Source organism: Python bivittatus, unplaced genomic scaffold (assembly GCF_059951505.1).
Source record: "Python bivittatus isolate LINGU-HERP-01145 unplaced genomic scaffold, Pbiv_v1 ctg000190_np1212, whole genome shotgun sequence".
In the NCBI taxonomy this organism is placed as follows: Eukaryota; Metazoa; Chordata; class Lepidosauria; order Squamata; family Pythonidae; genus Python; species Python bivittatus.
This window is the reverse complement of record NW_028277042.1, coordinates 2959512-2983582: the sequence shown is the minus strand read 5'-3', so window position 1 is coordinate 2983582 and position 24071 is coordinate 2959512. Positions and strand designations below refer to the sequence as shown.

At 44.3% G+C, this 24071-nt stretch overlaps 1 protein-coding gene across 1 annotated transcript; it reads left to right on the top strand.

The window, feature by feature from the left end:
• The first annotated feature begins 2711 nt into the window (after window positions 1-2711).
• HSF4 (heat shock transcription factor 4) lies at window positions 2712-24071 on the top strand. Its single transcript, XM_088136377.1, has 11 exons — window positions 2712-2834; window positions 7702-7810; window positions 10346-10473; window positions 12025-12149; window positions 12968-13043; window positions 13853-13917; window positions 15275-15374; window positions 18343-18464; window positions 21070-21288; window positions 21777-21882; window positions 23882-24071. Exons 1-11 carry the CDS (start codon window positions 2712-2714, stop codon window positions 24056-24058), a joined length of 1350 nt encoding a protein of 449 aa, XP_087992503.1. The 3' UTR covers window positions 24059-24071.

Sequence of the window (24071 nt, the reverse complement as noted above, 5' to 3'; positions counted from 1 at the left end):
TGTGCATATAATGAACATTTTATAGTTTTCTTTAACTATTGCTGTTCCCTTAAATACTCGCCTGAGCAAAATGTCACTTTTTTTTTTAATGCAGGTTAGGGTTAAGTCAAAATCAGAGATGCAGAGCCTGCCTACTCAAGGTTTTAAATAGCCTCAGAGCTTCTCTAGATCTTGGTGCTGAACTGTGATTTCTAATGACATAAAATTGCTCAGTTTCCACAATGGAAGATTATTTTGTCATTCCATTTTTAACTGCATTGAAATTAAAGTTCTTTCTAGAGATATAGTGGTATGTGGGAATGACAGGAGGAAGAGCTACAGACTAGGCAACAGCCAGATAAGAGGCAGTTGAGCCTACGGAAGGAATGAGGATGTGGCAAATGTCTCAGAAGGGAGTCCCCCTAATTTCTTGGGACTGTAAAAGCGAGGGAGGAGAGATGTACTTTCAGAATTGCAAGATTGTTAATGTAACCTTATAGTAAAGACAGAGCTGTTATTCATTTTTGTGCTTCTTGTCTGGACTATCCCTGAGAGGCTAACATCAATCTTGCAAGTCTGAAAGTATTTCTCCTCTTCTCTCCTTTTACTCTGTGGAAAACTAGAGAGGGTCCCTTCTGAAACACTTCCCACAACCCCCATCCCTTTCTGTGAATGAAACACTTCCCACCCCCATTCCTGTGTCTGGACCGATATGTCTTTTACACGCTGGTTGTCCAGTCTGCGGCTCTCCCTCTTGTCTCCCAAGGTCACTGCCACATACCATTTCAGGAGAATGGCCTCTGACATGCCACTAAAAGATTAAGTGCATTCTTCAGCCCCCAAATGGTGGTGCACCCCTACTTGGAGGAGGAGGAGCGTGACGCAAAAAATAAAGTAATGCAAGTTCTTAAGGGTCTATTAATAAAGTGTCATTTATTTATAATTTAAGAGGGCTTACTGTAAGGAAACTTTCTGCCTTCTCAAACTGCTGCTCAAGTGCATAATCAGATATGTCAGAATTGGGGAGGATGTTGGAAGGGCAGGTTGAGGTCAAGAAGTCCCACCTCCTATAGTGCAGGTATCCAAATTCAAGTATCCCAGATAACTGGCTGTCCAGCCTTTGCTTGAACACATCCAATGGAGTGTCCGCCATCTCTGTGGTTTTCTGGTCATCATCAAACTCTCCTTCCTGTTAGGAAGTTATTTTTCTGACATTCAGTTGGAATTAGTCTTTCCATAATTTAAATCTATTATTCAAAGACCTGAACTCCTGACTTTCTAGATCAGTGTTTCTCAACCTTGGCAACTTTAAGATGGGTGGACTTCAGCTCCCAGAATTCTGGCTGGGGAATTCTGGGAGTTGAAGTCCACCCATCTTAAAGTTGCCAAGGTTGAGAAACTCTGGGCTAGACTGATGTAGGATTTAAATTGGGATGAGGTTCATTCAGGGGAAAGGGAGGGAAAGACAGGTTGGTTATGCAAATATATGTGAGGCAGATTAGCCGTACCTTGTCAATTAACAACTGTAATTTATTAAACACCCATGGTGTTTGCTGAGATCTTCTGACATATCCTGAAACCTTTTGATGCATGGGAGTTCAATAATTTCTCACTTGGTGGTTGTGTTGGTGTTAAATTCCCATGTTTTGCAAAAGCAGCATCCTGCCAAGTGGAAGGAGCGCACAATCGGTCAGTTATCTCTGCTACTTTTCACTTTCCCCAAAGATGTCACTTTTCTCAATTTTTGGCTTATTTGTGATGTGAATGAGGTTGCCACCAAGAACAGAAGTTAGAGAGGGGGTTATCCTATCATCCCTTCCCCCCGTTATCCCCAACTTCCTTGCACAGCGGGGGGTGAGGATGGGAAATAAAAGGGCAACAGGGACAGAACATCGAGAGTGGTCCCATTTTTGGGGTGGATGAAGAAAGTTGGGGTAATAGACCAAGAGAAGGTACTGTTGCTCCGAAGTGCCCCGGGCAGTGATTAACCTTGTCTGAGATAGAAAGCTTGCATAACACCTTAAGCCTTCCTATGGCCCTGCTAAGTGTTTTGGGGTTGCTTAGAAAACTCTGCTCTCCAGGTCCTGGGATGGTGCTGGTAGTGAAGAACAATTTCACACTCTCCATCCGAGAGCAGAACCTGGATTCGGCATCCTTTGTTTACTCTGCAGGTAGCGCGTTTCTTTTCTAATGGATGTGACTGTTCCTTGACTTAGCTGTCCTACATCACCAACTCCTTTAGGGTTTATCGGGTTAAAAAGTGGTCAGGAAACTGCGTGAGTAACTAAGCTGCAGACCTGGAGGGCTGGGAGCAGATTGGTTTTCATTCCCCTCCATGGGTTGTATCAGCAGGAGATGAGCTAGTAGGTGTTGCCGTTTCCTCTTCTCCCCCCAATGATTTGCTGACCTCCTGTGTTTGTGCAAGCCCCTGTATTCTCTTTGCATGATGCTGCATCTTTTTTCATGGCCTTGTGCAGTTGAATGCAGGGGGCTTTCGCTCAGAGTATTGTTTCCCCCCAGCCCCCCCCATTAGCCATGTCTGCATATTGTGTTGTTTGGAGAAGAGCCAGTGCCTCTGCTGATAGGACCCCTTTGGGGAAAAGGGGTGTTTTCTCAGCTCTGCCTGGGTCACTAAATGGCTCTCTCCCCCCCCCCGATCTATGCAAAAGAGAGGAAGAGGGGGCATTGTTGCAAAACTATGGTGTGAGAGTAGTTTTGTCAGTCACAACGCCATGCAGGACTCAGCAGCAGCCCTTGCCATGGAGGGCTACACCAGCAACGTGCCGGCCTTTCTTACCAAGCTGTGGACTCTGGTTGAAGATCCTGAGACGAACCACCTTATCTGCTGGAATACGGTGAGTCTAGCTAATGTTTTGGGATATAAAAGGGTGACCGATGAATTCCAAAGCATTTGGATGTTAGGTATTCAATTCCTGTTAAAGCAATTTGCAGGAAACCAACACTATTTTTAGGGCTGCATATGCATCCTGGGCTGCGTGTTTCTCCGATGCATGTCTGAATGACCCCAGGTATCTTTTTTTTTACTCAGGACAACTCCAGTCCACTGTCCTATTGAAAAGGTCCAAGCAAGGTTTGGTCCTTAGCTTATGCCAGAGGGAGCCAATTCTTTTGGACCGGTGCTGAAGTTTAAATTATTTTCTAATCCACCCAGAGATCTTTGTTACTGAGTGAATCAGAGATTATGGTAATGATAGTATCAGCCATGGCAATAATTAGAAAGTTGATAACCATTCTAATTTTGAAAGTATGTCCTGGGTTCTCAAAGTAGCTGTTGGTGATGGACTCACCAGGTCACAAAAAGATTCATTTACTGGAAGGCAAATAGGTGAAGTTTCTCTTCCTCTTATTCCCTCCTCCTGTTGGTCTCTATCTCATGAAATGTTTGTGGTCCATGAAAGCATTATTGGAAATAGATATGCTAAAAGCTTGTGCTTCTCTGCATGCCAGTTTTCAGGTGGATGGATAGATAGATATGGTTAAAAAAAGATTAGGAGAGACATAGGTGGGCTCAATTAGTACCTGTGGGCACTATGTTGCTTTTTCTGCTCTGTGGACTAAGTTGTAGAGTAAATTTTCCAGTCCATTGTCTTGTCATTGCAAAATAAATTCATTCTTTATAGCCAGCTATCTTGCTTCTGTTTAAAAATATCTTATGTAAAGTCCAATACTTTCACTGCTGAACAGTTTATTCCACAAGATTTTCTCCTGGCATTTCATTGAAATTTCCTTCCTTCTAATTTGAGTCCATTGGTATGGGCCTTACCCTTCAGAGGAACGTCCCAATGCATTGGTCAGACATGTGCCCATAAGCCCCAAAGTAAGAACAGATGTGTCCTAGTATAATAGAGAATAGTCACAGAATAATTGATTTGTGGCTACTGCGTATTTGTTTCACAGTTTCTATAACTTGCCCCAATCTGTAGACTCTAGGTGATGTCCAGCAGAGCAAAAAATACAGAATAAAAGTACAAAGAGATATAATTAATAGAAGTCCTCCAGATGGTAATCAGAAACATTCAATCCTGGCTAAAAATTTAATGGAATAATGGATTTTAGCAGCCTTACAACATGCCAGATGGGAAGGATATGCCATAAATATATGGGAAGCACTTGGAAGGTTTTGGTTTTTTATGCTAGAAGAAAGAACTAAAGGTGTGTAATTATTTTGAACTGTCTTTGGGGATTTAAGGTCCCTTTTAAAAAATTGTTATGTACTGTTCAGCTTCCAGGCAAAATGTCAGTCGTCTTAAGCCTCTTTTCTGCTTAATAATGCATTTCACTGCCCATAAAATAAAATGAAACGTTTTGAACAATGTTAAGAAATCATATAATACCTTAGGATGTTATGTAAACCCAAGTACACTTGCCTTCACCATGTGTTTGCAGACATTTTATTCCTGCTTATCCAGTAAATGAAAGATTCTTGAGTCACTCGCTAATCTATCAGCAGTGTGCAAACACAGAATTAAAATGGGAACATTCAATACATAGACTAGTGTTGAAGGTATGGAAAGTGGAATGGAGAACTTCTGGCCTGCAGGGAACCATCTGGATCACCGAACCTACATAACTGGCCTGCTGAGTTTCAGACAAGAGATCTACTTACTCAACCAAGAGCTGCCACTGCAAGGAATTCTGTGGATCCTGTAGCTGCCGTTTTTAGACAGCCTTCCTCAACTGGGTGTCCTCCATATGTGTAGATTTCAATGCCCAGAATTCCCCAGCCAGCATGATCATTGTTGAGATTCCTGGGAACTGGAAGTCCATACATCTAAGGTTGATACCAATTAGGGAAGCTGTCTCAAGAGTTTGTCGATGCTGATCAGGGAAAGTCAAGGATGCAATGAAGTTGGTTCACTCAGGACCCATCAGGGCAAGGGAAAAACAGTGGTTCTTAGCTGGGCAGATCCCCACCCCATCACTTGGCTCTGGTGGGATGAAGATGAAGTCAGCTGAGAGAGTGTTCTTCCATTCAGGCAAGGTTTGAAGCAATCTTCCGGTATTCACTCAAGTGAAGGAAAGGCTGCCTGTTCAAGAGGAAAAAGCCCAATTAGAGCCCCAGTTATTATCTACAGCATTTCTGAAGTCAATTTCCTTCTGTTAACATCTTACCTGGGGAGCGTGATGCTTCTTTACAATCACCCACCACTGTCTGGGGGCAGAGGCCTATACTTTTGCTTACTACAGTTCAAAAATTGAATTGGGGAGCTGGAAATGATACCCCAAAAAGCTGCTCCTCCCAAATTAGGGGGCTGAAGATTGGAACAAAGTCAGTGAGGGGAAGTCATGATAACACTTCCAATGAAACAGGAACCTAACTACATTTTCCTCCCTCTCATGCTAGCGAGATTTGAAATTTGGAAAAGGAAGAACTTGTTTTGTTAGTTAAATCAGATGCCATCAAGTTGAGTTCATCGGAAACTGCCTAGACAGATGCTCTACCACCTTGTCCTTCTTCCAGTAATCATCTGTAGCTGTTCTTCCTTGATCCTCTTCATCCATCTTACCTTCATGACCCCATTTTCTATTTATTCAACCTTGCCTTGTGTAATAATGTTGTCCTCTCCATCATCCTAACATCTAGCTAAATTGTGGAAATCATAACTACTTGATATGAGGGTCACAAATTTGCATGGCTTTAAAAGGGGCTTGGGAATTCATGGAGTGGACAGGGTTATTGGTGGGTGCTAAATATGATGGCTGTCATCTCCATCAAAAGAAAGGTCAGCTGCAGGGAGACGCAGTTGGAGTGGGCTCGTGGGCTCCTGTCTGTGCTTGTGAGCTTCACAAATGTGCTGGCTACTCTCTGACACAGAATGATGGACTGACTCAGCCCTTGGGCTGGTCCAGCACAGCTCTTGTTACGTGAAAGGCTTTTTGATAACCTCAATGCCTGCTTGAATTTATCAACCTCCAGAGTTGCTGGACTGTCATCCGCACCCAGGATGCTGGCTGTGGTAAAAACATGGGTTTTCCAGAAAACGCTGAATCAGAAAAAATTCTGGAAAGAAACTTCCTAGGCCAATGAAGATGATTTGAATGACCATATCTTCTTCAGTATTCATCACTTGCATAAGTATTTAGGCTACATTATTTGATGTGGGGAAAACTCAGTTAAATCTACCCTATTTTTTCAGGTCTGAGCATTGTATTCAAAGAAATCAAAGCTCTGGGATCTGGAAAAAGACTGTTGGAAATAATACTGGGCATGAGATGGTAAAATGATATGTAATTTCAATGTATGTTTAGCTGCTTGGTTTCACTGACCACCTGCAAAACAAAGCTTGTGCAACTTTGCATCTGCCACATTGGGCCTGAAGTAGAAACAGAAGGAGAATTTTGACCTGGGCTTGGACTACGGCCGTTGAGAGCACCGCCACATTTGGAGGTTGCTTGTGATACAAGCTTCCCCATTTTTAAGATTGCTGATGGAAGACCTTTGCTCTGTCTTTCCCTGAAGATTGCTGTCTTCAGTGGCAGGGTAAAGTGCCACCTGTATGTCGGGTGGCTCCCTGTTTCTAGAACTCTTGCTCTAAGGCAGTGTTTCTCAACTTTGGGAACTTTAAGATGTGTGGACTTCAACTCCCATGCTGGCTGGGGAATTCTGGGAGTTGAAGTCCACACATCTTAAAGTTCCCAAGGTTGAGAAACACTGCTTTAAGGAGCCTTACTTGGGTTTGATATTCAACACCCCTGAAAACGGGTCTGTTTGATCTGGCCTTCTTAGGTAATGGATTATTGCATCATGGCGGGATTGAAAGAACATGTTAAGCCATAATGTGGTTTGCTTGGTTTATTGCGCAAACCCTGCCAATGATGGCTTATTCAATAAACCATGGTTAAACTGGCTTAGTCAATGACCTTAGCAAGACATGTGAACCCAGCTAATGTGTGTAAATCTGCCACATCTTTCTACCTGTATGTATGTATCCAGCCTCATTTTATTAAAAAATGACATTTACCTTTCCTGATATTCATTCAAACTGGTCACCAGTGCAGCTTGCAAAGCAGCAGTGATAAATGTGCAGATCGTGAAATGCCCATCGCTTCTTGAGCTGTTGTTTTCTGAAGTAGGTATAGCTTCTGGTTAGTCTTCAAAGGCAGCTCCAGGTAGAAGGGATGGCAGTAGTCTAAATAAGAGATGACTGAGGCATAAATGACTGAGAAATGGGGCTCTTATCACAAGGAGTTATGCAAAGACACTTCTTGTCATAGCTGCCTGAAGCAGGAACTGGGAGTCAAGAAGGACCCCAGTTATAAACCAGTTTGGGCTGGAGGAACATGAGCGATCCAGAACTAAAGGTGGAATAATCCTGGAGATGTATGACTTGCTAATCCATTTCAGTCAGTCTCATTCCAGGAGGTAGCTAAATCCTTGGAGAACTAATCAGAGCTTCAGGAAATCCTCCAAGGGCCATCTGGAAACCAAGTGGTTCCATTTATACAGGAGCAGTATATCCGAGTGCAGAACATTTCAGATGACCAACCTTGACTCATGGCAGTAGAAGTTAAGCAGTGTTAGACTTGTTTTTTTTCACCCAGGGTTGGAGGATAACCTGGGAAGTAAAATCAGTACCCAGAAGAAGGCAACAGTTAACCATTGCCATACTGTTGCCGAAAAATGACATTTGCCCATTGATGGAGACAGTTGGAGTCTTTTAAAGGAGGGTCTAACCCTGTCTTGCTTTTTTTTTTTTTTAGAATGGCACCAGCTTCCATGTTTTCGATCAGAGTCAGTTTGCAAAGGAAGTCCTGCCCAAATATTTCAAGCACAATAACATGGCCAGTTTCGTCCGGCAGCTGAACATGTGTAAGTACAGTAATGCTTCAAACTGTAGGAGTTGTGGGGGGGGGGTCCTCTGGATACTACCGTACCACATGCCCCTTCATCCCTAATCACTGTAGTGCTAGCTAGGCTCTGTGACTACCCAGACCAACCAAGATGAGCACCTATAAAGGGGGGAAACAAGAAAGGGATAGACAAAGACATTTTAGTAGAAGCGTAGATGCATAGCCTCAACATGGGCTCATATTGAAAGCGACATCTGAATTGACCTATGAATTTGCTGTGATTTGGGGCAGAATTCAGACTGTTTATACATGACAACTGCTGGTCTGCTGGTATTCTGACTTCCCTTTGAGTTTAAGTCTCTAGTTTGCTGGTGCAAGAAAAACATCTAACGTAGATGCAGGCTAGATGCTCTGGGGTCTCCCTTCCCCCTTTCAAGTGTACAGTCAGATGGGACAGATATTTCACCATGCAGAAGCCCTGGTCCGTGCCCCTCCTGCTGGACTTCAGTGGGCAGGGGCTGAACTGTGGCACCTAGTAGATGACCATCTGTTGCATTTATAAGATGCTTAGAAAACAAATGACAAGCTTAACTTAAGTTAATGACTTAAATATTGACTTAAATATTGTAAATTTAATGACAAATATTGTATAATTTAAATTGGTGTTTCTCAAACTTGGCAACTTTAGGATGTGTGGACTTCAACTCCCAGAATGCTGGCTGGGGGATTCTGGGAGTTGAAGTCCACACATCTTAAAGTTGCCAAGTTTGAGAAACACTGATTTAAAAGAAAGCAATGAGAGAATACAGAAATGTAAATTTCTGATAGGAAAATCTGAGTTGTGTTAAATTCAGCCATAAAATCTTTGCTTTTATTTGGCGTTAGTATGTGGTCTGTCCCGCTGTTGGGGTTTGTCAATCATGGTTTAGTGTTACGTGTGAATTTCAGGCCATGCTGGTATGGTTACAGGACTGTAGAATGAGATCCTTTTTCCCCACCCCTTTTGCCTCAACCAGTGTTCAAATCCTATATCAATTGAACCATTCCATACATCTGATGAAGCAAGCTGTGACACACAGCAGGTTCATGCCTTTTAATAACTTTTTTTTAGTTAAAAAAGGTGTTGCCGGACTGCTTCTGATCGTTTGGTCAGTAAATCATGGTTAAACAAACCATGGATTTGAATGGATTAGGCGGTGTGTGAACCTGGTCCATAAAAAAAAGCACAGAAAACCCAACTAAGAAATTCATCTTATAAATCTGAGTCAAGAAATACAACAAAAATGAAAACTATTATTTTACAGTTGGATAAAAGGGTTGAAGGTAACAAAACTCTAGAAGACCCTGCTGGAGAAAAATATTTTACCTAGTTTTATGGTTAACGTGAAAATAATAAACTGTACTGAATAGAAAATATATGGCATCTTTTGTAAGGATAATCTGTAGGATTATTATTATGGTTATTTATATTAACTAGATCATATAATTGCATGTGTTTAGACACAGAATATTCTCTTTGTTTTTCAGTAAGAATCAAAATATTACAGGGGTATCATTGACAAAGATTCCCTGTTTTGTGATATTAAGGTGTTTAATTAGAAATGAGGGGTGGAAATTCAGTTATCTGAGGAATTTGGTGACTCTTAGAACGTCACCTCTTGCAGTTGGAATACGATGTTCTGAATGTTGATTTTTAACCTAAAATGTGAACAGTTCATACTCTCCCATCTTGCTTATAAGTCTCCCATATGAAAGCTGACCTTGTTTTTGTTTAGACTGGGAGGTAGAATTCATCTCACGTGTGCTGTCAAAATGTCTGTTGTACATCCAATGGTGATCCAACTCTAATTGCCATTGCAGCCAGGAGCCTGACCCTTCTCCTGGGTGACCACTCTTCAGAAACCTCTAAGAAGGTTGCAACATTTTTTATCCATAAATCTTAGAAGCTGCCTGGTTCCTCCCTCATGTTAATAGTGGTTTGGTGTTAATTGTTTTAGCTTATTCTCACAATTTAAAAAAAATCCTTTTTATATTTATGGTGGTGTTGGTCTTTTTCTTGTGTTTGGCCTCGGACTGTCCATAAATATTGATGATGTGATTTGCTTATTTTGGCTTTTTTTGCAGATTGAAATAGCAGGCATACTGTTTCACCTGGCATATAATCAGGCGGTGAATCTTGATTTGTCTGCATCTAGTTCATGTTGACAGCTCTCAGAAAAGTTAATACAATTAGATCTGGCTAGATTGAGAAAGAAGTTGGAAAAAAAATACCTTGGAAGAAAGCAGTGCCAATTGACTTCTGTACTGCTGATAAGAAAACTACATGGATTGGATAGGTCTACCAAGTCCCTTGAGGTTAAGCTGGACTTGAGGGAGACTTGTCTTGAAGAAGCGGGCCCATGACTACTCTTGGGTCTTGACCAATGTCTGATTTTCCTGCCCCTTGGAAACCCTGAATTGTGGGCAGTTATCCTGTCATTGTTTTTGGAATCATGCTGCAGTGATAATTGACATCCAGTCCTCTTACCAAATGTCTGCTGTCTGTCACATGTAGATGGGTTTAGGAAAGTGGTGAATATTGAGCAAGGTGGACTTGTGAAACCTGAGCGTGATGATACCGAATTCCAGCATCTTTATTTCCTGCAAGGCCACGAGCACCTTTTGGAACTGATCAAAAGGAAGGTAGGAGATGCCTTGTTAATGTCCGGTAAAATTCATCTAGGGATGTGTGTGAAGTTCCATTTTTCTGATTCGTCCTTCTAGTACAGAATTGCCAGTTCTGAACAGCTCTTGCGAGGACCCAGTGAAAGCCTTTCCCAAGATTCACGGAACCTCAAGGCTGGCTTCATGCAACATGTGCGCTCTGCTATAGTCTCAATTGTCCTGAGCTTGGAGTCAGCCCCCTTTTTTTGGAATTTTGAGAGCATATTGTGTTTATCACAGGGAGGCAGAAGATCCATTGGCAGTCCACCAGCTCTCCTTTTATATCCCCAGAGTGGGCAGGGCCAAACATTTCAGCCCTATCTTTTAGTTTATCGGAGGGCTGGAAAGATTTTAAGGTAACTTAGACACCCATTCTACTCCCTAACACATACATACTCCACATCCCCAGAAGAGATCAAACCTACTTAGGTCCTTAACCCTTAAGCTAAAGGAAGTCATTCCCAAAGGGGAGATGCTGGTCCCCTCTCCCACGGTTATGTCAGCTGATCCATGTTTGCCCCAATGAGGGTTTGGAACCTCTTTAGAACCAGGGCTTGTAGGAGAGACAGTGCTATTCCAAACCAGTCATTGGGGGAAGAAGATAGGGCAAGCAGTTCTCTCATATCCAGGCTCTCTCTTGATCCAAGAAAAAAAGGTTTACTGTGGCTGCTGGAGCAGTGATGGAGCAAGTACTTAAAACCAAGCATTGGCTGGATCTGACCTTTTCTTCCGTATCTGGCAGCACCTGAGAAAAATGCCCTGCGCTCCAAATTTAGACTTGCCCCCTGACCTCCCTCAGTCATGCTTGGACATTTCATGAGTCCAAATCTGTATATCCGGACTCTGAAACCAACTCATGGCGTCCTCTTCTTGTGTACTCCTTTGGAGTAGGCTTCAGCTCCGAAGCAAGAAAGATCCGGCTGCAAACAATGGACTATGTTGTTTGGCAGAGGCCATTAATTTCAGATTTTCTAGCTGGGTTTTCTCTTGGTTTTTCTTCTGGGTTATGGCGATTATCTAAAAGTGACTTAGAGCAACTGTGGTCGTGAAATGGGACAAATTGGTTTGCAAGTAACATCACAGGAGACCAGAAGGCAGACCTAAATCTTCCAAGATGGGTATTTCCCTTAGAGCAAGGTTCCTCAGCCTCAACAACTTTAAGATGGGTGGACTTCAACTCCCAGAATTTTGGGAGTTGAAGTCCTCCCATCTTAAAGTTGCTGAGGCTGAGGAACCCTGCCTTAGAGGCTGCTGGAGAAGTCCTGATCCTGCCAATTCTTAATTTTAGGTGCTTTCTCTGTCTTCACTCCAGCAGCTGTGGTTGGCTCTGCTCTATTGGACCTGAAAGGGGAGCAGATTCCAGCAGAACAGTTTTTGGGCTGTGAACTAGCACCTTTTAGAGGTATTGAACAGCAGTTTCCCCTCATCTAGAGTTTGGAGGACACTAAGGCTTTAATTATGGATTGCTGACCCACCCCTTTTTTGAAACTGTGTTTTTTGCTCTTCTCTTTCTCCTCTTTGTTCCTTCAGGTGTCTGTTGTGAAAAGTGAAGAAACCAAGATGCGCCAGGAAGACCTTAGCAGACTATTGTATGAGATCCAAGTCCTCAGGAACCAGCAAGAGATAATGGAGTGTCAAGTGCAGGATGTGAAACAGTAAGTCAGCCCCCTTGCCTTCCAACTTACCACTTGGCATGAATCACAGGGGCTTCCTGGAATACAAACAGCAGCTTGGGGACGCAGCACACAGCCCCCACCACGGGAAATATCTTCAGAGCAGAAGTGACCTAACTAAACAAGTTCATTCCTATGCTGAAAATGGAGCCTGTAAGTTTGGCATTTGGTCTCAGGAAGAGCTACTGTCTAGACAATGGTGAGGCTTCTCTTGGTGGGAGCGGTTAAGTCCAACATCCATTGAGGGAGAACGGGGGAAAGGGAATTTGATGTTTTAGAGAAAGCATGTGATAAGGTGAATAGACTTGAATAGGCTTTGCATGAAGATGGATATGAAAGTTGGCCACCGGAAGCAATAAAATGCCAGTAATTCTTAAAGCTCCAAGTACTGCGAAAGGTAGCCCTTTCAGTGTACTAGGAACTTCGACCTATCTGTGAATCTTAGAGTTTCTAGTTGCCATAATATGTCCCACTCGGTGTGTTCACCCAATACACTTCACTTTCATTACTGAACCGTTTTCTAGATTTACACAATGCGGTAGGCCATAAACTCCCCAAATGGGCTGCATTTGTACAACACACTAAGCTACACGATTAAGTTATTATGTACTTCAGACTATACTACTAAGGAAGTCTTCTCCAACCCACGTCCTGGCATCCAGGGATAATAGCAGTTGTAATGAACTCTTCTCAGGAGCCCAGGTTGATCAGGGTTGCATGGAAGTATACAAGCACGGAAGTGGGTGCTCTTGAGCCAAAGGTCATCTGTGTCCTCAGCATGATAAGCATTCTCTTTTCAGACAGAACGAGGTTATGTGGAAGGAAGTTCTGTGTCTCAGGCAGAATCATTTGCAGCATCAGAAAGTGATCAATAAGGTAATATGGGCATTGAGGCTGTTGGAGTGCCAGCTGCTTAAAGTGCCATGTGCTGGCAGAGATGAACTTGGGCGGGCTTTCCTGCTGTAGCAGGCATATTCTCAACCTGTGGGTGGACTTACACTCTGGTTTGCTTAACCGTGGCTTCTTTGACTAAGCCATCCTTGGTTGGATTTACATATCATGTTAAGTTGTGGTTTGTAAACCACAATTGTTTGCTTTGTGCCTTGTAGTAGTCTAAAATCAAAGACCCCTGCCCTGTGGAACACCCTTCCCCTTGGGATCCAGCACGCCCCTACTCTTTTAACCTTCCAGAAACTATAAAGAGCTGACTTTTCCCCCAGGCACTGAGATAGGATGAAGATGGAGTTGGAAGAGAGCATTGTGGGTTACATCAAAGGAGTTTGGCTGTGGAGCCAGATTTTTCTGCTTCTGCTTCTGGTTTTTTTTTTATTTGCATGATCTTGTTTTTATATTATAGTTGTGAGCTGTGCCGTGGTACAAATTTCAACCCCTTGGAAGTCTTATGTCCACTTGTGGATATTTAACTAGTGCTTAGACCAAATTATCTCAGCCCCTCTCACTCATCCATCACAAGCTTGCTCATGGCGTAAACCGGCCTTCTCAATTCATGCTGGTTGGGATTTCTGGGTGTTCGTGCTCCCAGATACTGGGAGGCCACCAAGTTGGGCAAAGCAGGTGTGGTCTTAGGTGCCAGTTCAGAAGGTGCCCGCGTGAGCAGCATGGGAGCACTGGGTATTCAGAGAGATCCTGCCTTGCTGTGTGCTGACTGATATTTTCCCCAACAGCTGATTCAGTTTCTATTTGGCCAGCTCCAGTCAAGTCCCAGCAGTCCTGGGATAAAGAGAAAACGGTGAGTATCCTCATGTGACACCTACATGGGCAAGGAGCTCTTGGGGGGCTCCTCTCCTCTTGCAAAATGTGGAGCTCTATTTCAAAGGGCAGGGCTAGTCATGGGACCCTGGTGATCAGGATCTGAACTGATGAGTCAGAGCTGCTGACAGGGCTGATTCAGGGCCCTTGGACAACCACCCTGTCAGCTGCTGAGACCTTTGTTTTGGAAGCCTGCTGGGCTGAGTGAGAGGAGACCAATGTGGAAGGGTTGGGGTGGGGGCAAGCTGCTTCATGAACCCCACCCCTGGAGGATGATCTAGTCATAGCTCTGAGGGTGAGGGAGGTACACCTGGACTGGAATGGTGTCGTCTTGCTTTTTTTTTTTGGTCCATCTCCTTCATGGATGCTCTGGGACCTGCAGATGAGGGCTTGGGAACCTTATGTGGTCTGTGGGAGTGATTCACCCATCTTTGTTTGACAATGATTGAAAGAGGAGGAGAAGAGAAGAGATCAGACCAGCACTCAGTCTTGTTATAAGCTACAGCAGTGTTTCTCACACTGGGCAACTTTAACACGTGTGGACTTTAACTCCCAGAATTCCCCAGCCAGCCATGCTGGCTGGGGAATTCTGGGAGTTGGTCCACACGTGTTAAAGTTGCCCAGTGTGAGAAACACTGAGCTAGAGCATTCTTTCCCAACCACCACCCTCCAACAGGTTGGGTCTACACACCCCAGAATCCCCAACCATATGTGGAATTCTGGGAGTGGCACTTTCAAGATGTCTGCAAGGTACCCAATTGAGGAAGGCTGTAATGGTCGTAGATGGGCAGATAGAATTGCCTTTATTCAAACAGAACAAGAAAAAAGAAAAAAACAATAGGAAAACGAGCAAAACAATAAGAATATTATATATGAAAGGGCTTCTGATTCAAGTTTAATCAAACAGACTCTTTCACTGTAATTGTCTGTACATAGCCTACTCTGTAAGCACCTCATTCGTAACTCAGAAGTCGCATCAAGTCTTCCACTTACTGAATAAACAAGTATATAAATTTATGGGCCTATAAATGTATCTGGAGAGCCAGTTTGGTGTAGCAGTCAAGGCAGCAGGCTAGAAACCAGGAGGCTGTGAATTCTAGTCCTGCCTTAGGCACGAAGCCAGCTGGGTGACTTTGGGCCAGTCACTTTCTCTCAGCCCTAGGAAGGAGGCAAGGGCAAGCCATTTCTGAAACCTTGTCAAATCCGGGCAATCACTGGGAGCCAAGACTGACTCGAAGGCACAGTGCATAATTAAAATAACCTGTGATCAACTTTGTGGGAGCCACACACATCAGGATCTTGGGATTAAAACTGCTTTGCCTCCTCTCTGCCCATAGACCTCTCATGTTGGACGATGGGAACTCTGCCCCGCAGGTGGCAAAATTCAGGAGGCCTCTGCCGCTGGATCCCTTTCACGAGCCTTGCTTCATTCAGCCGGTAAGTCTGGGGTTGCGGTCCGTCCCGTGCTCTGGCACTGGCTGGCAACAGTTGAGTTGGGACAGCAAGAAGCTCTTGGCTGGCTGGTTAGCTATACAGCTGGTGATTTGAGGAGGTGCTTCGGGGTCCGAAGGAAAATCATTGGGGGGATTGTAACGGTGTGTGGGGATGACCTTGGGAGACGGGAGGGAGAGCCGCAGATGGGACAACCGGTGTGTAAAAGACGTCTCAGCCCACAGGAGGGCGGGCGGGCGTGGGAAATGTTTCTCCCTAGTTTTCTGGAGAGTAAAAGGAGAGGAGGGGAGAAATACTTCCACTCTTGCAAGATTCTGTTAATGTAACCGGGGATGGTTTTCATGGTTTGCTGTGTGGCTGGACTGTAAGGGCAAATAGCAAAGGGACTCAAACCATCCCGCGCCAGACGTGTCCTGCTGCAGCTCTTTTTCCCCGTTTCGGATTATTTTCCGACTCAGAATTTGTTGTAGGACTTGGGGGAAGAAGGTCCAGGCAAATTTGGTAGTGGGGGGAATTTTCTTTGCAAGCATCTCGACCGTCAATATCCCAAGGACGCAGAATGGGGCTCTCCAGTTAAAGCAAGGCAGGTTCCAACTGAACGTTACGGGAAGCATCCAAGCGGGAGAAACATTTTGGCAGTGAAATCAATTAATTAGAGAGACAGTGGGCTCCCCTTGGTTTATTATTTGCATCCATCCATCCATCCATCCATCCATCCATCCATCCATCCATCCATCCATCACATTTATATAGCTGCTCAGCTCACAGAAAGCAACTCTGTAGGATGTGTTCAAACAGTTTGGATAGCCATCTGTCAGCCCTTCAAGGTAGTCCAGACAAGAAGCACCAAGCATGAGTACTAACACTGCAGGGAGTCCTCATTTAACAACCACTCATTCAGTGACCGTTCAAAGTTGCAATGGCACTGAGCGAGTGGTACTTATGACAGGTCCTGGAAGTTCTGGCTGTTGCAGCGTCCTCGCGGTCAGGTGATCGGGATCTGGGCGCTTGGCAACTGGCTCGCACTTACAACAGTTGCAGTGTCCCATAGTCACATGATCCTCATTTGCGACCCTCCCTGCCAGCTTCCCACAAGCAAAGTCAATGGAGAAGCTGGCAGGGAAGGTCACAAGTCGCTCCAGTAAATCGCTCACGCTCTCCTCCACCTGGCAGCAGCCACTAACTTGCCTGCTGGCCTGCTTGCAAGTTGCCTGGGACTCACTTAACGACCCACAATCCTCACTTCACAATGGCAACGGGGACTGCAGGGATGTCATGCTTTACAACCACATTGCTTAGCGATGGAAATTTCGGTCCCAATCACTGTCGTTATCCAAGGACTATCTGTACTTTTATTGTAGGGTTACAGTAACAGAATCTGGCAAGTCTGAAAGCGCTTCCCCCTTCCCCTGCCTTTACTTTCCAGAGAACTAGGGAGGGCCCCTTCTGAGATGCTTTCTCCACCCCACCCCTCCTTCGGACTCAGATTTTGTTTATCAGACTGTTATCCGGTCTGCAGCTCTTCCTCCTGTCTCCACTTTAATTTGGATTCCTGCAGCAAGCGGGAGGTTAGACTTGATTTTCAGCTTCATCATAGAATTCTTGAGTTGGAAGGAGCCCCTGACTTCCAACTCAAGAATTCTTTGATGAAGCTGCAAAAATTCCCCTCAGTCCTGCAAGGCAACACACACACACCAGAGTTGCCCAGCCTGAGGCATCATGTTGCATCATGGCCCCTCAGGGCTTCGGATGCATCCCCAGAGACCTCCAGCCTGTCCTACCAATTTGGGAATTAAATTGAAATGAATTTAATTTTTGTCCTGGACTCATCGGCTCATCCTAGGAGTGCCATCTCCAGGTTGGCTTTCAAAGGTGAAACACAGCCCTCAGCTGGAAACTCTTGTGAGAAGAAAATGCTCACTGTAAATAAGAAACTGCATCATTTGGAGATAGGTGCAAGAAGGGACAGATAGTTCTCAGCCTATGACCATTCATTCAGTGACTGTTTGGAGTTACAACGGCCCTGGACGAATGGTGGTTATGACTGGTGCTCGGAGTTCTGGCTGTCCTACTACCCCTGTGGTCACATGATTGCAATCTGGGCACTTGGAAACCCATTCACGTGACTGGTTGCCAAGCGCCTTGTGATCATGTGACCTCCATTTGCAATCTTCCCTGCCAGCTTCCCCAGAAAGTCAGTGGGGAAACCAGCAGGGAAAGCTGCAAGTCACTGGGATAAGTCTCCCGCACCCACATACCCTCCCTTAACCCCTCTGTGTTTGCACTGTGCCAGCCACTCGCACACCCTCCTCATACCCCCACACACTCTTCCTGACCCACACAGCACCTGTTGCACATCCCCTTGTGCACCCTCCCCAACCCACATGGCATATCTCATGTACCCCTCGCACCCCTGTGCACCCAGCAGCAGTCACTTACCTGCCTGTGAGCCTGAGACTTGCAACTTCCTGCAACATTTTGGTTTGTTACACAGCAGAAAGATAGATAAAAGGAATATTGCAAATTACAATTTCACCTTTGCACTGGAATGCTTTTGATTGGAATGACCTCTCTGTTACTTTTCACACTAGCAGGGTTCTATCCTTTCAGCTAACGCCAGCATGTGCAATCAGAAACATGGTTTATTGTATCTGTCTCCTTTCACACCATTTCATTCAATATATGATCTGTTTCTAAGGCAATGAAATGGACATAGGAATTAGACCTCCATAGAATAAATTGATGCATAAGAGTCAGAGGCTGGGTTAGAGAGAGACTAGTGGGGCTGTGGAATGGACCCATTTTCTGGAATTGCACCATAGGTTCATCTGATAACGCTGCTAGATCTTTAACTGGCTTGGCCTGGGGTGACAGAGAGAGAACTGTTGGACATATTGTCTTGGAGCTGCGTCCGACTGATGAAAGATGCATTTTTTCTCTTCCCTGTTCCTAGCCATCTGCAGAACCTGCCTCGTGTCTGAACAGCCCTGTTCCGAGGGGGCTGATCATTTCTGATGTTTCTGAAGCCGCACAGACCAGTCCTGTGGCGTTAGAGCTGCCCCCTGATAGCGAGAGGTAAATAATTAAAACTTGCTCTGCTGGATAAAAATAGATTTTTTTGGTAACCAAAAGGAGACAACAAGCAAAAGGGCTGCATAGGCCACCATCTATTTTAGGAGCTCACCCTAATGCCTTGCCTCCCAGTTAGACTGGACTTCCATTGCCTCTAGCCAGCGTATACATTTGCACCAGGTTGGGGGAGAAATCCCCATAAAAACTCATATGCAGCTTTGTACAGATTTCTTTTACAAGAGTTAACACCGATTTGGTGGCGTGTAATCAATCAATCAATCAATCAAAAAAAAAAAGTTTCTTATGTGGTTCCCGTGTCGTTTTGCACGATTCCCTCTCCATCGCTCTACAGAGTCTCACGTGGCTTTTGAATTGCAAACGGCATTGCAAAATCCAGAACAATGCAGAATCGTGAATGGATGCATGAGAGAGCTGGCATCAAAATGCAAGCCAAACACAGCTTTTGTTACCCATCCACTTTATTTCATCACAAGGCTTTTTCCAAGCAGGAAATCCATTTTGCAAAAGTGGCTTTTCTTTAGGTCATTATAAATCTTTTCCTTTTTACTAAAGATTTTGATAGAGAGAGGAAGAGAGGCAATAAAAGTTGGGGCAGTTAGGCAGGGATGGTAGATGTTCTCTCTGATCTTCAGTAAAAGCTGTGGAGGGCAGGAGATATTTCACAAGAAAATGTCAAGTGGGGAAGAGTTTTAAGCCCTTTTTGTTCAGATCCACACCACCATCCTATTTCTGACCTTTCCCTCAGCCCATTGTGTGGCTGGCTTTGTGTTGTTGAGACTATGGTTTGGATGAACCACAGCTGTTGAGAATTATAAACCAAGGTTAGCCTGATGCTAAATCAGTCATTCAAAAATTTGCCAAATCCAAACATCTGGCTGACTGTGCGACCAACCACCATCATCGTCGTCATCAAAAAAAAACTAGCAGGCAAAGCAGATAACAAGAAGACCTGGCAATGGCTAAGAGCAGGAAAGTTGAAGAGAGAGGCAGAGGGACTAATTCTGGCTGCACAAGATCAAGCCTTAAGAACAAATGCATACTAAGCCAGAATTGAGAAGACAGCAACAGGCAGCAAATGAAGAAACAGTGGACCACCTAGTTAGCTGCTGCAAGAAGATCGCACAGACTGACTACGAACAATGGCATGACAAAGTAGCAACAATGGTGCATTGGAATATCTGCAAGAAATACCGTTTGTCTGCAAGCAAGAACTGGCGGGACCAAAAAACAGACAAAGTAATAAAAAATGAGGACACTAAAGTGCTTTGATACTTTAGAATTCAAACAGACAAACAGCTGCCACACAACACCCCAGACTTAACAATTGTTGATAAGAAAGACAAAAAAGTCTGGATAGTGGACATTGCAATACCTGGAGTCAGCAGAAGAGAAGAGAAAGAATTGGAGAAAAATCGCAAAATGTAAAGACCTGAAAATAGAAGTAGAACGACTGTGGCAAAAGAAAGCAAAGATAGAACCAACAGCCTTGGGTGCAATCCCAAAACATCTGGAGCACCACTTGAAGACCATCAGCATTGACAAATTCGCCATCAGTCAATTGCAAAAGGCAGCTTTACTTGGAACAGCTTATGTCCTGCAGCGATACCCTTAACGCTATCAAATATCTGCCTATTGCAGGTCCTTGGGAAGGACTCGCTAGGTGGATAAAAATGCCAGGTCCAGTCTAAACATCTGGCTGACTGCGACCAACCATCGTCATAATACTTGTATGCTGCCCAGCTCTCAGTGACTCTGGGTGGCTTAGCCGATCAGCTGTCTAACAGTTTGCAGTCGGAGAGGTAGGTCATGGGATGAAGCAGCAGGTCTGAGCTCTTTCTGGATGCATGTTTAGTACACTCCCAGAATTATTGCTACATAAAACTCCTTGTTGGAAGAAGCAACAGGAAACTTATAATACATTCACTCGGGACAGAACCAGGAATACACAGTAGGGATAACCAGTTTCTTTTTCCCAGTTTAAACTGCCTTTGGTGCAGCACACTGGTAGGGTTTTTCCAAGAGACTGGTCCTGTTCTTCACCACAGATCTAGCAATAAAGGGCGCTGAACCTGTATTTACAAAATTCCCAGGATCACTAAACCTGTATGTATAAAGAGCCCACATGAGGTCCAGCAAGGGCTGGCTAGGCAGGAAGCAGGCCAATTCCTCTGCCTACGGCTGGTGCCCAGTCTGTCCTGCAGCCCAAGCCCAACATGGCCATGGAGGGCAGTGCCCACCAACTGGAGGGGAAGCCATGCCTGGGACAGCTTGGCGTGGCCGGTAAGAGTGGGGTAGATCTCAGCCCCTGGCAGTGTTGATCATCGCATCATCGTGAAGTGCGCTAGATCTTATTTACAGAAAAAATGGTGCTGGAAGAAGAGAGAGCGCACCACCTTAAAACTGGAACTGCTAAAGAGCACATTCAGCCTGGGGAAGAGACTAAAGTGAACCTTGTGAGGACGAGTCATGAAAATAGTTATCAGGACATGTTTGGGCTGTGTTTAGGGGGGATGCAAGGATGAGTCTGGAGCCAGCTGAGTGGAGCAAAGTAAGGCAGAAGGTGGGGATGACCTATTTCTCATTCCAGGGAGGCCAGCCTTCTGCTGATCAAGGAAGAAGCCTCGGGCCCCGACAGGAAAGCTGCTTTTACGAGTCCTGCTGCTCCCTTGGTTGGCTACAACCCTTGTCCTGAACCTCCTGTGCTGCCCATTACTGTGGTCCAGTCTGTGTTAGATGGGAGAACAAGGTGTGATGAACTGCAGCCAATGTGTTTGCAGCCCCAGGAAAGACGATCCTTTTTGGACAGGTGAGGCACACGTGTGCACCCCACCATTGTTAAAATGCCAGCTTGTGGATCTCTCAGGATGTGATAGGCTTCAACTCTGATAACCCCCAAACCATTTTGGTCTTTGGTCATGCTGGCTGGGGGTTATGGAATTGAGTCCAGAGGGCAAACATGGATTAGAACTTTGGGGGTGCCCTATGTAAATGTTCATATGGGATGATTTCAAAATCCTATTTAACGTTTACTCCTGCCTTCTTTCTTGTCCTGATCTGCTGGAGATCATCACCTTTTCATGTTGGAATTTTGTAAGTTTTTGGTAAGCTCTTACCCAAGAATGCAAATATTTTGTGCAAGACTACTGAAACTTGAGAATTCTGACATTCACATCTGAAAACAGGTGAGATTTCAGGAGATGATACTGAAATCTCATGGGCTTTGGCAATTTTGTGAGATGTTGACTTTAATGTCACTTGAAATCCTGGGCACCTGTCCCTTTTGTGTTTCCTCAGAGCAGTCCTTCCTGATCTGTGGGAAGGTGCTGATTTGAATTTGGAAGGCTTTCAGATCTTTCTAAGAAACCAACAGTACAATCTGGAAGCTACTAGATCTTTGGAGGTAAATCTGTTTTTCCTATTACCATTCCTAATATTCAATTATTTGAAGACCTCCAGGAGTGAGAGTTAAGGGCCACTGGTTTGGGTTTGTTCTTCATCTCATGAGTGCATCCCGTCTTGACTTGCCTTCAATAATAACCCATAACTTTTCCAATAATCTCTCTGATTCCATCCATCTACCTTAACCAATATCATTTTCTCCTTCCTGCAGCCTTGCCAAGCACAACTGTTTTATTAGTTTATCATTTGCTTGCACCACATCCCCCAAATATGCGAGTTTCTCCTTGTTCTTCCCTTTCATCACTTCAAGGAAGCAGTCTATCTTTAATCCAACAATACAGTAGACATAACTATCTAAATAACAGAAGACTGAGCTTGAATTGATGAATATATGACAGACTAGTTTCAAAAGCAAAATCTGAGTCTTGAATTTTGAATCTGGGCTGCTTTGAAGCTGTCCTGAGTTAATTAGTTAGAGAAGGGTGTGGTAGAAATTCAAATTAGGGGGAAAAACAACATTTTCCAATATCACCATTGGCTTTTCTTTATGGGGAAGGCTGTAAAGTTTTTAATATAGAAATCTGAACTTTGCAAAATTGGTGCTTTCAGAAAAGGAAGAAGACATGGCATAACAGACTGTGTCCCACTCACAGTTCCCGTGGAATTCAGGGCCACGAGATTGTCCTTTGGCTTTCTTTAAAAATGGATTGGACAAATATAATACTGGTTAGAAACAGCCACAAGAGGGGTTTAAAAAAGTCAATATGGCTGTTGTACATGTGTGATTGAAACTCCACTCATTGTTTATGTTCATCACAAGCTACATTAAAAGGTGGTAGGGTTTCAATTGTATAATGGTGGCTCCCTTCTTGACTCTTTTGATTCGCCTTGCAGATTCCCTGACTGGTTATAAGATGACTTGCTGTGACTGCATGTTTAAAAGCAGTGTAGCTGTGAGCATCCGTTGTGAAGTGGTCTATTCACTTGTTCCATAATAGTGATTTCCCAAAAGTACTGACTTAGCCATTCTGAAAACGGGATCCTTGAACAGATGGATCCTGGTCTTGACTGAGCTGCAAAAACTGTTTTGTTTTTTTTTTAAACGAACTTTTAATTGTCTAAATGACAGCTATCTCAGTGGCTGTGGTCTTCGAGAAATATTCCTTAACCTGGTCCCTTCCTGATCTAAACAGGTTGAGGTTCTTTCATATCACCGCTAGTTCTACTTCATAAACCCTCAAAAATAGTTCGATCCCCAATTTTCTCTCCTGCTCAACTCACCAAGCAGAAACCAAGGGGTGAAATTGCTCCCCCACTTTGAACTGCTGTATGTCCTGCCATAACAAATCTCCCTTCCTCCTCTCTGCACACCGAGGAGAGAAAAAATAAATCCCTTACACACCTTTCTGTACCACTTCCTTACTCCAGGTCTAATCGTGTGTAAAAATACCCCCAGCAGCTTTCGCGAGGGGAGCTATGAAGCTGTCAAGCCACCTTTCCCTTTAAAAGCCCTGAAACCCACATATAAGAGCATGGTAGCAGCCCTCACCAGAAGGAAAACAAACAGCCTCCAAACTTCACGGAGAGTGCCATTTTTTATACTAATTCTTGCCTGTATGTGGCTTCGAAGGAACGGGCTCAGCTCATTGATGCTGCTCTCTCACCAGAAGGCCAAACAGCTTTCAGTCTGATACAGAATCCCTTTTTCTGGAAATGCTCTTTGTCACTTTTATTTGAAGGAGGGGAGCTCCTCCCTTCCAAAATGATTGAAACTGCTTGGTGGAAACAGCTGAAAGAGCTTCTTGGAACTCAGAACAAGGTGTGTCCAATTCCAAGGAGTTCAGACTCGGAAACATTCTGTATTTGCACTTGCAAGCTGTTTGTTATGTCCCTTTTGGGTGGAGTGAGGGTCAGAGTAAAAGCGTTTTGCTCCTGGTGAGGTTTAATTGCTGGGCATTTTACCCCAAAGAAAGCTGAGTACCTTTTTTCTTTTCTATCAGGCCTTTAACCCCATGATACCTTCAAGTGAGTGGACTTTGAATGATGTGGAGGCTGATTTGCCTGTGGTAAGAGATGTACCTGCAGGAGGGGAGATGAAGGGAAGTGCTACAACAGCACAGAAGCCTGCTGCATGTAACTGGGAGGAAGTTACTATGATCTGCATCACTTCCAATTAAATTTTCCGTCACG